At 49.1% G+C, this 10,836-nt stretch overlaps 6 protein-coding genes across 6 annotated transcripts; 2 read left to right on the plus strand and 4 right to left on the minus strand.

Moving 5' to 3' along the window:
• Positions 1 to 324: 324 nt before the first annotated feature.
• Positions 325 to 1,660, minus strand: PENARI_c003G00006 (GTP cyclohydrolase II; the record flags this gene model as incomplete). The annotated part of the gene is made up of 3 exons (XM_022627995.1): positions 325 to 354; positions 405 to 1,554; positions 1,605 to 1,660. The coding sequence occupies 3 exons, from the start codon at positions 1,658 to 1,660 to the stop codon at positions 325 to 327; spliced, it is 1,236 nt and encodes a 411-aa protein (XP_022491797.1).
• A 921-nt stretch (positions 1,661 to 2,581) lies between these two features.
• Positions 2,582 to 3,092, minus strand: PENARI_c003G09452 (GFA family protein; the record flags this gene model as incomplete). The annotated part of the gene is made up of 2 exons (XM_022628663.1): positions 2,582 to 2,941; positions 3,006 to 3,092. 2 exons carry the CDS (start codon positions 3,090 to 3,092, stop codon positions 2,582 to 2,584), a joined length of 447 nt encoding a protein of 148 aa, XP_022492049.1.
• An 805-nt stretch (positions 3,093 to 3,897) lies between these two features.
• Positions 3,898 to 5,295, minus strand: PENARI_c003G08383 (SAGA-associated factor 29 family protein; the record flags this gene model as incomplete). The annotated part of the gene is made up of 4 exons (XM_022628583.1): positions 3,898 to 3,905; positions 4,133 to 4,407; positions 4,474 to 4,987; positions 5,121 to 5,295. 4 exons carry the CDS (start codon positions 5,293 to 5,295, stop codon positions 3,898 to 3,900), a joined length of 972 nt encoding a protein of 323 aa, XP_022491312.1.
• A 570-nt stretch (positions 5,296 to 5,865) lies between these two features.
• On the plus strand, positions 5,866 to 7,461 carry pmi1 (mannose-6-phosphate isomerase pmi1; the record flags this gene model as incomplete). Its single annotated transcript, XM_022628010.1, has 5 exons — positions 5,866 to 5,896; positions 5,949 to 5,969; positions 6,020 to 6,111; positions 6,163 to 6,400; positions 6,458 to 7,461. 5 exons carry the CDS (start codon positions 5,866 to 5,868, stop codon positions 7,459 to 7,461), a joined length of 1,386 nt encoding a protein of 461 aa, XP_022491856.1.
• A 427-nt stretch (positions 7,462 to 7,888) lies between these two features.
• Positions 7,889 to 9,193, plus strand: PENARI_c003G07432 (putative 6-hexanolactone hydrolase; the record flags this gene model as incomplete). Its single annotated transcript, XM_022628519.1, has 4 exons — positions 7,889 to 8,085; positions 8,160 to 8,305; positions 8,422 to 9,005; positions 9,065 to 9,193. 4 exons carry the CDS (start codon positions 7,889 to 7,891, stop codon positions 9,191 to 9,193), a joined length of 1,056 nt encoding a protein of 351 aa, XP_022491758.1.
• A 210-nt stretch (positions 9,194 to 9,403) lies between these two features.
• PENARI_c003G10860 (putative Coatomer subunit epsilon) lies at positions 9,404 to 10,578 on the minus strand (the record flags this gene model as incomplete). The annotated part of the gene is made up of 5 exons (XM_022628758.1): positions 9,404 to 9,512; positions 9,568 to 9,806; positions 9,899 to 10,034; positions 10,107 to 10,485; positions 10,554 to 10,578. The coding sequence occupies 5 exons, from the start codon at positions 10,576 to 10,578 to the stop codon at positions 9,404 to 9,406; spliced, it is 888 nt and encodes a 295-aa protein (XP_022491481.1).
• Between the last annotated feature and the right edge of the window lie 258 nt (positions 10,579 to 10,836).

Here is a 10,836-nt window from a genome sequence, read left to right on the forward strand (position 1 = left end):
GTGGAGATCGTCGGGGGTGGGTGGAGCGAAATGTCAACCTTTTAAAGTTGGGGGCTATCTACACAGTCGGCACGACCACTTAAGAGAATATAATTATATAGATATACTCCAATTGTCCCTTGTATCTAAGCACGTTCAAAAGATAGACCGCAAATTTACAACATGTACAATATCAGCGCCGTATATAACATATAATGATCGAGAATATGCAAGGAGATAAGTTCGTGTCGATCGTATACAAAGGCTTTTGGAATTTCCAATGCAAGAAAGCAGAAGGGGGAATGAGTGAAGAAAGAAAGACAACAGTCCAAAATCAATGAGAGGTTACTGGATCATATGGCCCATTTTCGAGATCTATTGCCCGTTAGTTTCGTGCTCGGAACAGCAATTGGTTGCGAGCATACCTTTGTCTGTAAGTAGCCCTCAATTTCAGAGCTCTTGATTCCCCTCTGACCACCAGTGCGCCATGCCAATGGAATCATCGGGACTCGCTCCTTCACGAGAACTTCCCGGTTGGGTCCTTCAATCGCTCGGACCTTGTCGGGATTATTTGTGAGTAAACGGATTCCTTCTGGGATAGAATCTGCGCCGCAACCAAGGTCAGCCAGCATAGCAGTGGCGAGACCGTAGCTTCGGGCATCAGCCGGGTGACGAAGTAGCAGGTTGGCCTCCACAGTATCAGAGCCGAGATCCTGAAGATTGTATGCCTTCAACTTTTCTCCGAGACCAATACCTCGACCCTCCTGTCGCAAGTAGATAATCACACCACCGGTGGAATGTGATTGAAGAGACTGTGCCTCTGGCGGCGCATCGGAAGCAAGATCCTCAACAGGGAAAGACATCAAGCGCGCCGCCTCATCCAGCTGCTCGCCACAATCGCACCGTGCAGACCACGCCGTTTCTCCTGTATAACACTCCGAATGAATTCGAACCAACGGGGGCTCAACCAATTTTGGCGTGAAAGCCGATCCAGCCTTCTCGTCATCATATCTGCTGCTAACCCTTCCCGGGTGCAATTTCCCCACGTATGCGCCGCGGATCATTCGGTCCATTTCGGTCTCCCCCGGCCGAACGCTATCCAAACTCCGACTGCGAATGTTATTTCCAAAGACAATTGCCAAATGCTCCTTTCCGTCTAGATCGTTGTGGTAAAGATGAAGGAACATTTCCGCGCCATTGGTTGTCGGGATCCGCGCCCGAACGATACATTCCACCTCGGGGAGCTGCGGGAGCAATTTGGGTCCCTTCGCGTGACCACTCTTATGTTCGAGATCTGCTGCCTGCTGTTGGTGTAGCACTTTCGTGGGGTTCAAATCCAGATGCACTGTGCCCCCGGGGGTTGCGGGTGGGGTAAATGCTGGTGATAGCAGAGACTCCGGTAGGGCCGGCGTGTGTTCGCCAGTTGTGCTACTTGCCTGGCTCACATTGTCTGATAATCCGCCAGGAAGCGATTGTGGGGGGAGCTTTGGCGAGGCGTGTGCTGGTAGATCGGCCATTGCGGCGGAGAGGCGGGGTAGTTGGGACGTGTCGGATTTGAGAGTCTCGGCCAGAGCTCTAATATGCAAGTATGCAGGGAGTGCCAATTGAGGAGAGCAAACACATACAACAAGACCGACGTGATAATATGGAAAAGTGAAGTAGATGGCGACTTCCTCGGCATGAGGAGAGGCTGAGTCATTTGTCAGTGCTTACTCTAGCACATTCTGAGATCCCCCGAGGCCAGACCCACTTTCTACCAAGCATCTACTTAACTATCTCCTATCCTCTACATGTTTCATGTTTATACAATATATTTCGAAAGTCCAACTTCTTCAAGGGGGCGTCTGTGCTCCCTACGCCAGCTGATGCTAGACCCATAAACCAAGTGTCCTTAGGCTACAGCCTATCACCCATGATTCTTGTCTGGGTGTCAACCTATACCAACCCTCAACCTATTTGAACCACCAGGCCTCCAATTCATCACAGGTCTCCTCAACGGCGGAATACTGAAAATAGAGGGTAAACGACTGCATCAGTCTCATATAATCTAGACTGTACGTTGTCTACTATCTCCAGGAAACAAATTGCGCAACTCCAAGAGGATATGGCGCCAGGAGAAAAGATACAGGAATAGTTACTTATATAGATCCATGGCATAGCGACCTACGTGAAGATGTAGCACTGCCTATCATCATTGCGTTATGTTCAGGCATTCTCGGGCCAGAACGAACAAAGAGAGCGAACGGAAGTATGAAATAGCGCCCTAGTCAAAGCAACCATCTCTGGCATGGAACTGCACCAGGCAGCCATCATCCTCAGGACTTAGCTAGGTGTTCTCAATTGACTACTCCATTTTGGCAGAAGCAATGTGTCTGCTGTTGTAAGAATTGTGCGAATTCCCCGCCTACCAATACCACCTCGTGCGTATTCGAGGCAAAACATGCAAAGCTGAGACTAAGCAAGATAGCGCGACTGTTCCGCGATTATATGACTTGCAACTTGCTTATGTTATACCTACTAGTGAAGAAATTTGTGCTCACTGAACACCGAAGATTACCCAGATTCTCTCTGATAACTCCTCAAGAGGTTTAAATTTCTCTCTTTAGACGCCCATGCTACCATTGATCCTCTGAACGTCCTCATTTCCCATTTCATCTACCCACTTATCCTTTCGATGATAGTAGATTTCTGTTGCTAATGTCGCACAATTAAGTCGGTGCTCTTCATCGAGTGTTCCCGACTTGACCGCGATGACTTCTTTTTCATCGCTTGATCGTGATGTGAATGGCGTACCGCAATCAGAACAGAACTCGCGCAATACCTGCCCGCCCTTATTGCTGCGATCCGAGTACAACTTGGGTGATCCCTTGATGTACTTCAAAGCAGATTGCGGCACGATAATATTAGCGGAAAAGCTGGAGCCGGTATAGCGTTTGCAATTGGTGCAGTGACAGATGATCACCTGGCAACATCGTCAGTAAGCGAATGGAAACTTTCCAATTTGAGTAGTGGGAGATAATGCATACTTTAGGGAATGACTCCGATGCGGGCAAAATAATATGGTATGCTATGCTCTTGCAGAGGCAAGCGCCAGTCAAGCAAATCTGAGCCATTGTAGATTGTGGAAGTCGTAGCTAGCTCTGTTGGTTCGAAACTTCAGTGTATCTCTCAAAGAGTTTAATGCTGAATATAAATGTTGGAAGCCGAAATACTTTTTACTGCCGGGCCACTAGACAGTTAAAAGACACACGAGGAATTTACTAGCACAATACCGAGGCTATTTTTATCCTAACCCCTGATACTACTGGGACACCGCCAAGAACAGGAGTGATTGTATAGTAATCTCGGTAGCTATAACGTACTTATAGTGTACTTCAAAGTGAAGCTCGAGAATTGATTTGAGTTTGCAAATAAATATGATACCGACGATTCCAGTAAATTTGAAGGTTTATAGCGGTAATCAGAGCTTAACGAAAAGAAAAGCAACGAAACAGCACAACCAAGGATATGAGACTAATATCGGCAAAAAAAAACGCCGACGTCAGATTTTTTTCACGATATACCGGGTCTATTCATGTCGTAATGGACGATGGTCTTAGTTTAGTCCACAACACTGTGAGAACCTAAGCGTGCTTCTGTAATTTACATTAGAGTATCGAAGATACATCGACAGACGCGGCGGAAAAGTTGAGTTTTGGGCAAGATGTGATGAGAATGGGGGAAGAGGCGGGTGAGATGGTTAAAGTGTAGCCATTGTGACTGGACCAAGGCCACTGTTCCATTGGGCTTGAAATCTCACCTTGGTGCAGTGAACTGACTGCATAAATGATAGAATAGAGAATATGAAAGGCTATAGGGGATAGTCGTGAAAGAAGATTATACACACAGTCGTACTAGTCTCCCACTGCTTCCACTAGCTTAGAGACCTATTTTTGCCCTACATTTCTTCAAAAGTTTATAGAAATATCCTCTTATAAACATCCCTGGTAAACACTACTTAGGCTATGTGCGCAGAAGTAAATACTGAAAGAAAATTGTTTTCTAAAGTATTTAGTAAAGATGAAAGCATCCATAAGCCTTCAAACTCCAGATAGCGCCTCGCTCAAATGGTATCATCTCATCATATCAGATCATAGAAACATCTCTCACTTACCCGGGATGTCTAAGACAAACCGCCGGTCGACTTCCATCTCCTTGTCGTCCTCTTCGCCTTCAAATTTAAGGCGGTACACGTCTTTCCTAGACCCCATCACCTCCGCCCGGTAGAATGTCGTGGTATCAGGGTATCTCGCCAGAACCTGCTTGCCTGCCGGGTAGGGGGTGAGATGGGCACTCATCTGGGGGATCGGGATGAGAGAGACCGCGGTCGTCTTATAGACGGCCCCTTGCTCGCCATTCTCATTTGGCTCCGGGTCTTGGACATCATACCTGGATGAGATGTCAGCAATCGGTCAGTGGGAAATAAAGGGAAATTGAACATAAGGCCTGGCTTACCGCTTCTTTTGCCCATCGCCAGTGATGTTCTTGATTATACACTGGATACCTTCGCCCTCAACACCCTGCTTATTCTTATTGTGCTTGAACACAACCTGAGCGCCGACAACCAGCAGACCATTACGTTCCGCAACGGTGCCCTTAGTACCCTCGGACCCTTCCTCAACTTTGACCGCAATGCCATCATTGCGGCTTTCGCGAGCTGGTGTACTTGAGACGCTTGCGCTGCGCGGAACGATACCCTTAGAGCGAGCAGACTTGTCAGCGCCCGAGGCACCAGGAGAATCGGTAGCGGAGCCTTCGACTTCATTTCGCTTCTTGCGGGACTTGTTGAAAGAAGAAGATCGGTTGGGTGGGACTTCGGCTTCGGATGCTTTGCGCAAAGCAGTGAGCAACTCTAGGTTCTTGATTACATCGCATGGTTCATCTTGCATGATCGAGCGTTCCTCTTCGCTGAGCTTCTGGCTTTGGCGCAGCCAGCTGTCGAGCTGGTCGTGTTCTGTCATGGTGGGTCCTGCTTAGAAGCGCAATATTAGTACGTGTGATGAAAAGAGAAAACATGTTCATAGGGCGCTATGGGGCGGATATTGGAGCTTGGTGCGGTATAGAGCGGGGGATCAAACGCGGGGGGGTAAGTATGTACTCACTATTCCCGTCGTTGGTGATCTTGTCCACCAAAGCTTTGATCTGCAGGGACAAGGTTGTCTGCTGATCGAACTTGTCCTTGGATTTGCGGATATCTTGACAAATCTTTGTCCACAGCTCCAGTTCCTCATTATTGCCAAACCCATTGTCTCTGGGCCGGGGGCGGTTGCGCGACATAGTCAATGTGGGAGGCCAAAAAGTATGGTTGAAGGCTGGAGTAGAGGTAGATAGCTAATATGAGCAGCTAGAAGAAGAATCGCCACCCCCCGGTAACCAAAGGTATGTGAAGATGAAGTTGGAGATGCGGTGATAAGCCCGCCTGCCGGGCGGTCGGGGTGACGCTAAACTGCTTTGGGCCATGATGCAAGAGCTTTCTACAAGTTCAAGTGTTCAATGGGATTGCATTGACATTTTGAGATATTTCGATATTCAGAAGCTAAGAGACTAAGTAGGATGTTTGTTTGCCGAGGTTGGCTTAATGCGGTGTTTATAGTTCATGGACAGGTACATAGTTGCAACGAATGCGGAAGTCCGGATTGGCAATTGAAACTAAAAATACTTCGAATGCTCCAGAGTATTCACTTTCCTCTAGATATTCCCTTGCCTCATCTACCTTGAAATATCCTTGATTCACTGTTTGTCATAGAAAGACCCTGAACGTGGCCATCTCTCACCGGGGCCTTGGCGAGCAATTCCTAATAAGCCGTTGCCCCTCCACTTCCCCCAACTTTTCCCCAAACATTCAAGATGCAAGTGCCACTACTTCGTCTGCAATGCGGTAAGTCCGAACCATCTCTCCAGATATAATCCAGCACTAACGTGTTTGCTAGGCGTTAACAGCTATGACTGGGGTAAGTATCAACGCGCGACAATGAATGCCCCGCACTGAACCTCGTCATAGGCAAGGTCGGCCAAGAGTCGACAGCCGCCAAGTATGCGGCCACTACAGCTGCCCCAGATTTTGCGATCGAGGCTGAGAAGCCCTACGCCGAAGTGAGCTCTTCAGATGAACCAACAGAAACATTGGACTCACAATATTACTAGCTCTGGATGGGCACGCACCCATCGCTTCCCTCCAAAGATGTCGAGACTCAGCGCACCCTCCTCGATATGGTGCAGGACAACCAGGCCCTGCTGTCGACACAAATCAGCGAGCGATTTGGAGGCAGACTCCCGTTCTTGTTCAAGGTGCTTTCCATCCGCAAAGCCCTGAGTATCCAGGCCCACCCCAACAAGAAGCTTGCCGAGCAGCTTCATGCGAGGGACTCGAAGAACTACCCTGGTAAGCATGGACTGGGGATGAATATGGAACATTGTGCTCATATATGATCACCATCAGATGACAACCACAAACCCGAGATGACCATTGCCATCACGCCGTTTGAGGGCGTTTGTGGCTTCCGTCCCTTGGCCGAGATTACTCATTTCCTTCAGGCTGTGAAGCCTCTGCGCAACTTGGTTGGTGAAAAAGCCGCAAGTGCATTTGAGCAGACTGTCACGGGCAACGAGGACTCAGAAGACTCCGCAGTCATCCAAACTAACAAGGATGCCCTCCGCTCCCTTTTCACATCCCTGATGGAATCCCCACCCAAGAACATCGAGTCAGCCACCAGCGATCTCCTGGCAATTGCAGAGAGCACCCCTGACAGCTTTGCCATCCTGCCCGGTGAGGTGGAGACGAATCCCTCGAACCCTACCGAGCTGGCTGCCCTCGTGAAGCGACTGAACGGCCAGTTCCCTAACGACGTCGGCTTGTTCGTATTCTTCTTCCTCAACTTCGTCAAACTGCAGCCCGGCGAGGCCATGTTCCTCAAGGCCGACGATATTCATGCATACATCTCCGGCGATATCATCGAGTGCATGGCCTCCTCCGACAACGTTGTTCGAGCCGGCTTCACTCCAAAATTCAAGGATGTGGATACCCTCACCCAGATGTTAACCTACTCTTATGCACCTATCGAGGAACAGAAGCTCCAAGCAACGGACTACCCGTACGCCGTCCTGAACGCCACTGCATACTCGAGCGCGTCATCTGTCATGCTCTATGACCCTCCAATCGACGAATTCAGCGTTGTCAAGACAGATCTGAACCGCAAGGATGCCAAGGTCACTTTTGACCCGATCGACGGTCCCAGCATTATCATTTGCACGCGTGGTCAGGGCAAGATTACCGTCGGAAACAAGACCGAGGAAGTCAAGGAAGGCTATGTCTTCTTTGTTGGTGCCACCGCCGAGTGCATTATTGAGGATACCGGTAGTGGAGAGGATGAAGATGATGTCTTCACCACTTACAAGGCGTTCTGCGAGTTGCCCGGTGAGGAAAATGCGTCCAATGATCAATAGATTGTTCCTAATTCGTGGCGTCAAGATGAAATCTCCCGTTCTGGGTTCGGCGCAAACCTATGAAGTGTACTGCGCACAAAATATCCCTTGGAAGCATCATCAATACGAATTTCGTACAGTTGATCCGAATAGCCCTATATCCGTAACCTTAGCCATATTCTATAGTGTTCTATAGTCGATTTCAACATTACTGTAAAACGACATCAGCTGAATCCGGAAGTCCATATTAACAGCGTTATTGACTTTCCTCAATCCAAAAAGAAGTTCATGCGCAACAAATTCAATTTACGGCCCTCGGCACATCTGCACGGCTACTCAACCGACTCCGCATATCTCCCCACACGAGCTGAAGAATGAGGGGGGACATCTCCAGCCTCGCTTTTCTTTCTCTTTTTCTCCCTTTCATACCTCTTTTTTTTCAGTCACAATGTCCAGTATTCCCCAGCTCGGTTTTTGGGAGAAGGCAGACCTACCCTTAGCACATCTGTCAATCTTTGCCAGTGTTCTATACCATGCTATCACCGGAGTTTTCCGGGGTAAGGCCAGCCCTAAGCGCTACGACCACCACATCATGGCAGCTATGATCCGCAAGCTGGTTGACCGTACATCCGATCGGCAGAAGCAGTATGCATAATCCTTATCTTCCTTGAAGCGATACCCGAAAAATCCAGAACTACAGTTCTAACCTCGGTCCACAGGTACCTCAACGCTCCAACTTCAGACACCTATACAGCAGTCATGAAGAAGCGCGGTCTCCAACCAGAGACAGTCGCCCTCCCCCACGGGGCAGAAGGCCACTGGCTGGGCAACAAGAACGCCAAGAATGTCATCGTATACTATCACGGTGCGTCCCAAATCCCCGAATGCCCTCGGGTGTAACGTGTAACAAGCAACATCCAACATGCACCCTTACAAGCCGTACAACCCACCCAAAACCCAAACCTAACTATCATCCATCAGGTGGCGGATTCGCTATGCCCGCCGTACCAGCGCACTTCGAATTCTGGCTCGAAATGCTGCGCGCACTCAACGAAAACGGCCACGACCTAGCAGTCTTCTTCCTGCACTACACACTAACAGGAACCGGCGAATACCCAACCCAGCTACGCCAGGCAATCGAAGCGCTCCGATACATCCTCAACACAACAAACCGAGCCCCCTCAAACGTAATCGTAGGTGGCGATTCCGCAGGCGGGAATCTAGCCACGGCAACCCTTCTGCACCTGTCACACCCACACCCGGAAATCGAGCCATTGGCTGTATCCGCGCCGTTGGCGGGCGTGTTTGCTTACGCGCCTTGGGTTAACTTTAGTACTGATTGGCCGTCCTTCAAGGAGAATCAGTGGCGGGATATACTGACGGCTGATGTGCTTACTACTTGGTCTGATGCGTATCGTGGGGGCAAGCCTGCTGATCAGTGGAATGAGCCTTTTACTGCGCCTGTTGAATTGTGGGCGGGTGCTAAGACGGAGAAGATTTTGATTCTTGTTGGTGGGTGTGAGATTTTGCTTTCGCCTATCGAGGCATTTGCGAAGAAGATTAAGGTATGTGCTGATTCCCCTTTTTGTGAGTGGTTTCAGCTGACTTTTTATCTCTATTGTAGTCCGTCTTCCCTGAGACTATTTATTATGTTGGTGTTGATGAGACGCATGATGCGCCGTTCTTCTTGTCTACCAAGGAAGAGACGCAGACAGGGTCAGAGCTTCGACAGTGGCTGGCTGCTCGTCTGTGATTTTATTTGCAGTGTCTAGTACGAGTTGAGTATTTGGTGTTATGCGTTGTTGTACATTCTTAGGCTATGCCATACATACTACAGATCAGATATCCAATGTATAGTGCCAATAGTTGCAAGATTGAGTGGTCGTGTCTTTTCATAATCTAGGACAAACTCCCGGACTTGGACTAACAAAACAGAACAGAAAGATCAGGCTTAATTAACATTCTATGATGAGACCTTGGCAGAGTACTTTGCCGCCGCGGCATCGAACAACTCGCTCTTCTCCTGGATTTCAGTGAGAAGGGAGTGCGAGGGCTGAATCTGCCGTAGTTGACTGTAGGAAGGTTAGCTCCGAACCCCTTTATTTCTCCTTACACAGGGCAACTCACGACTCCAATTCCTCAGAAGGCTTACCAGCCAAAACATTCAACACAATACTGTTAGCAATCAACTCCACATCAGCAGGATACTTCTCCAACGCAGCACTAAGAGCAGCCTCAGCCTCAGGCAAACGACCAAGATGAATCTCAGCAACAGCCTGACCAACAATAGAGAGCGGCGCAGAAGTGCTAGGCGCAGAAGCGAGTTCCTCATAGACGTAGAAAGCAGATTGGTACTTCTCACCGCCCTACAAATGAAACCACGTCAGTACATGCATGTAACTCACCCATCCGCCACTCCCAGCAGTATAGTATAAATGAAAATTCTGGGTATACATACAACTCTCAAGCCAACCCACGACTCGGCGACATTGACAAGCAGCGAATCCTGAGCCCAGCGCTTAGCAGCCTGGACCTCCTTAAGGGCGAGATCGGTCCTGTTCTGCTGAAGGTGGATCTGGACGATAAGGGAGACACTGCATGCGACAAATGATCAGCCCAATTCCATATTCCTCAATGCAATTCATCAATTGCGATAGTATACTCACGCCTCAAGATTCCCCTGGTGCTTAGCCAACAAAGCAAGCGCCTCCTCACCAAGACCTTGAGCCTGAAGAACAGTGCCAGCAAGGACCTGCACGGTATTGTTATCGGAGTAATTCGCTGCGAGCTCTTGAGCAAGTTGGAGTGCAGCGTCGGTCTTTCCTGCGGACTGCAGAGCAAGGGCCTTGACAGCCGACAGGTCGGGGGTATCCTCTTCGATAGCGGGCTCAGCGAGAGCGGCGTCGGTTTGGCCGAGGGCAATCTGGGCGCGGAGCTTGAGAATTTGGGCTGGGAGTTGGTTCTCGGGGGAGAGGGCAGTGGTGTCGAATTCGATCACGTTCTGGTATTGGCCTGAGTGGAAGGCGCTGTGGATGTTGAGGAGCTCTGGGTTGTTGGTTTAGTTGATGTAGGAGGAGGAGAGATTGGAGAGACTGGAGGGTTGTAGTACGTACCGCCCTCTGCGGAAAAGGGATCCATGGTGATTGTTATATGTGTTGTTGGAATTGAGTGTTGACGTTGAAGTTGTTCACGGTGTCTTTATGGTGGAGAGGTAATTCTGCCGAGATAACACGGGGCAGGTGGGCCGACCGCCTTGGAAGTATACGATCTACATCTAAGTTACACCTTCATTTACATTTTTAAGGGTTGATTTGATGTGAAAACTGTCCAATTTGATGGAGAGATATATAGACGATATAGACGTCTGACAATCCACACAGGATGCAATCAAGGAAA

This window comes from Penicillium arizonense, assembly GCF_001773325.1.
Source record: "Penicillium arizonense strain CBS 141311 chromosome Unknown PENARI_contig003, whole genome shotgun sequence".
Taxonomy (NCBI): Eukaryota; Fungi; Ascomycota; class Eurotiomycetes; order Eurotiales; family Aspergillaceae; genus Penicillium; species Penicillium arizonense.